This window comes from Rhopalosiphum maidis, chromosome 4 (genome assembly GCF_003676215.2).
Source record: "Rhopalosiphum maidis isolate BTI-1 chromosome 4, ASM367621v3, whole genome shotgun sequence".
Lineage (NCBI taxonomy): Eukaryota > Metazoa > Arthropoda > Insecta > Hemiptera > Aphididae > Rhopalosiphum > Rhopalosiphum maidis.
The window spans coordinates 46,058,983-46,062,383 of record NC_040880.1 but is presented as its reverse complement, the minus strand read 5'-3'; the positions used below and the strand labels follow the sequence as shown (position 1 = coordinate 46,062,383).

Below are 3,401 nucleotides of genomic sequence, written 5' to 3'. Positions count from 1 at the left end.
ACCTAGGTGTACCTTAGCCCTTAGGGTATACAGAAAAAACTCTAACTACTCTAAGGAAAAAATCCAAAAATTATTAAATAATAAATATTACAATATAAATAATACAAATATATAATTTTAGTCATAGAATAATATAATATACAATCTATCGATTGTTGTTTTAGATCTGCGATTTTACTTATCAATGGATTATGCGATGTTTGAAGTACGGACTTAAACGTCTTACATTTCTATGTGTAATGGTAATAAATTAAAACATGTTATATATAACTATATAAATTATATTAGTTAAATATTTATTATAATGTTGTTATTAGTTTTTTCTATGGTACAAGTGTATAGCAGGGGCGGATCCAGGAATTTTCTGTGGGGGGGGCGCACATTTTGTAGACATTTATGTGGACCAATTACATTGGTCTTCCGATTTTTCGTCAAACTTTCTATGTAAGTTAAAATTATATTTATGTAAAATTAAAAGTATTTTCCCAAATATGTTTATGATTTTATTTATATCTAAAAATGTAATAAAGATAGGTAGGGATAAGAAGTAGGTATATAAAAATAATGAATCATAATTACTATTTATGATAAAATAAATACTTTACTTAAGCAATAATTAATTTAAGTATTAATATACTTTAAATAGGTACCACATACTTACTATTATATATAAATGTGTTACCAATTTATCATTTTGAACTAACTTACACTCAAATAAAATTAATCACAGTTTAATTCAAGTAGGTATAAAACTTTATTTTATATTAAATAATCAATAAAACAAAACAGAAAACAAAATAGTTGTTATTGTTATTATAACTTCATATATAGGTGCTTAATATTATAAAATAATCATTGTACAGTTAATAAAATTACAAAATAAAGTCCAATTTTCTATTTTTATCATTAGCAAATCTATTAATGATATTCTCAATATTATTATGAATATCAATATTTTTGTGAATGTATAACAAAGCTAGACCAGTTAACCTTTCTTCGCTCATTCTAGATCTTAACCATGTTTTTAGTAAACGTAGAGAAGAAAAGCTTCTTTCTGCTGTAGCAATAGATATTGGGAGAGTGATTAGAATTTTAATAAATAAAGAAAATACTGGAAAATAGTCACAATCAAGCTTGTCTAGAAATGTTATAGCTGATGTTATAGTTGTGAGGTCAGTATCTGATTTTAATTTATTTTCAAATAGATTTAATTCTCCTTTTAGTTTTTGTTCAATAGAAAATATAGATTCACCAAATAACTCACTATATTGATTAGAAATGTCTTTAATTGATTGATTTAACTGTTCAGTGTTTTTGAAACATTTCATGAGATTCAATGGCATCAAAAAATTAAGATTAAAGCATTGCATATTATCACTAGAAAACCTATTATCAAAATCTTTTATTACTTCATCTAAAATAGGAATATAAATTGATATTCTCCAGTAACCTTGACTGTCTTCTGGGTTGACTTCAATATTATTTCTGTAAGTCTGCCTTTTAGTAGTCCTTGGAAGTTTTAGTTCAGTGCCTAATTTTGACATCATTTCAACAACATTATTATATATAATATTAAAGCACTGATTTGCATCGTTTCGTTTTGTACTTAGTACTTCTCTAAGTTCTTTTATTTTAGTAGTAGCAGAAAAAAGGTCTAAATTTTTAGTTTGGAGTAATATACTTAAAGGTCGTGTTAGACACATTATGTCATTTAAAGAGAAAATACACATAACAAATTCACTGTCTTGTATAGTTTTACACAATGAATTGGCTTTTGATGAAGTAGATATATCATACCATGTAGAAATTTCAGTTAAACTTTTCAATATAATTGGAAGGTCATTTATAAATTGTAATACAGAATCATGCCTCTCAATCCAGCGAGTTATGCAGTGACTAGTCAGCTGATACCCTAAATGTTTTTTTAAAATAAAATTTCTTTTAGCTGAAACATTGAAAAACTTTATTATTTCTTGTATAGTTCCAATAGCGTTTCTTACACTTTGAATCTTATTTGATCTAGATAAATTATTATTCAATGAATGATTTAAACACGGACATATTAAAGCATTCTTGGCAGATTTTTGTATAGTAATTGCTGCTCCACATATTGTCGACATATTAACACTGCAACCATCACAACCGATTCCTACACATAATTTTAAATCTAGTCCCACACTTTTCAACTTTTTTACAACTGTTGAACCAAGTATTTCTCCTGTAATAGTTGGTTCTGACTGTTGTAAATCTAATGTGTTACTTTCATTATCTATATCCAAATCAAGAGCATCTGCACTATAATTGTCCTTATAAAGATCAACAAAACCAATAAAATCTTCTCTGACTGTATTTTCATAAATATATCTAATTGATATACTAAGTTGGGATATGTGAGATACATCAGTTGTTTCATCAAATAAAACACAGTAATATTTTGCCTTATGTATTCTATTTAATAAAATAGAAAGAACTTCATTACCACAATGATTTATTAACTCATTTGTTGATGTTTTACTAATATAAGTAGCATTATTTTTAGCTGTCATTAAATGATTTTCCAAAACTTTATCCCCACTATCTATTCGGAATCTTAGTAATGAACGAAAATTTCCTTCAGTTGCAACAGGACTATTATTTGTATTAAGTAATGAACCATCATCACGATGGCCTCTTATAGGTATATTCTGTTGTCCATGTAAAATTAAAGTTTTTATTATTGGAACAAGTCTTTCTCTATTTTCAATAGCCTGTTGTTTACGTGAAGTTTCAACCTGATTCCGAATATCATAAGATGGATTTTTATATACTTGAATAAATGATTCACTTTTAACTATTGCCAACTTATGATACTGAGTTTGAGAATGGCAGTCTAAGTCTCCATGTTTTCCTAATAAATTAGCAAATTTTATAAGGGGTTCTGTCACCAATTTTTTAACAGATATTGTTTTTTGACCACCTACTAGAATATCATTAGTAAAAATGGCGCAATTTTTGCAAAAAAGTCCTTTTTTCACATCGGAATAAACTAACCAAGAATAATTAGATAAATGCTGATGATTAGGACGTCGCTTTTCTTCTCTATTGCGTTTGTTATGTACAGAAAAAGGAAATATATAATGTTTTGGAGGGACCCAATGATTTTTAAGAATCATAAATTTAGTAAAATCATTAATAGAATATATGTGGTCTATATAGTTACCAATATCATAACTTTCCGATGAAGTAGTAGTATCATTATTATCATTAATAATACGTTGCGATTCTATTGAGCTCGTCGAAGCAGAAGTCAATAAACTATTGAACGACAAACTTGGAGTTAAAGTATCCACTTCTTCTGTTGATGTGACACTTTCATGGGTTTCATGCAACTTAATTTTTTTTTTGATAACAAATTTGTCCAT

At 27.0% G+C, this 3,401-nt stretch overlaps 1 protein-coding gene across 1 annotated transcript; it reads right to left on the bottom strand.

Moving 5' to 3' along the window:
- Positions 1-872: 872 nt before the first annotated feature.
- On the bottom strand, positions 873-3,401 carry LOC113558180 (52 kDa repressor of the inhibitor of the protein kinase-like). The gene is made up of 2 exons (XM_028188687.1): positions 2,001-3,401; positions 873-1,904 (listed from the first exon to the last, which is right to left on the bottom strand). Exons 1-2 carry the CDS (start codon positions 3,399-3,401, stop codon positions 873-875), a joined length of 2,433 nt encoding a protein of 810 aa, XP_028044488.1.

Excerpts from the sequence above, each read along its gene's own strand:
- LOC113558180 (XM_028188687.1), bottom strand. The coding sequence starts at position 3,401 with ATGGACAAATTTGTTATCAAAAAAAAAATTAAGTTGCATGAAACCCAT. Across the intron at positions 1,905-2,000 it reads GATCAAATAAGATTCAAAGT|CTGACTAGTCACTGCATAAC; the intron begins GTAAGAAACGCT and ends TTAGGGTATCAG.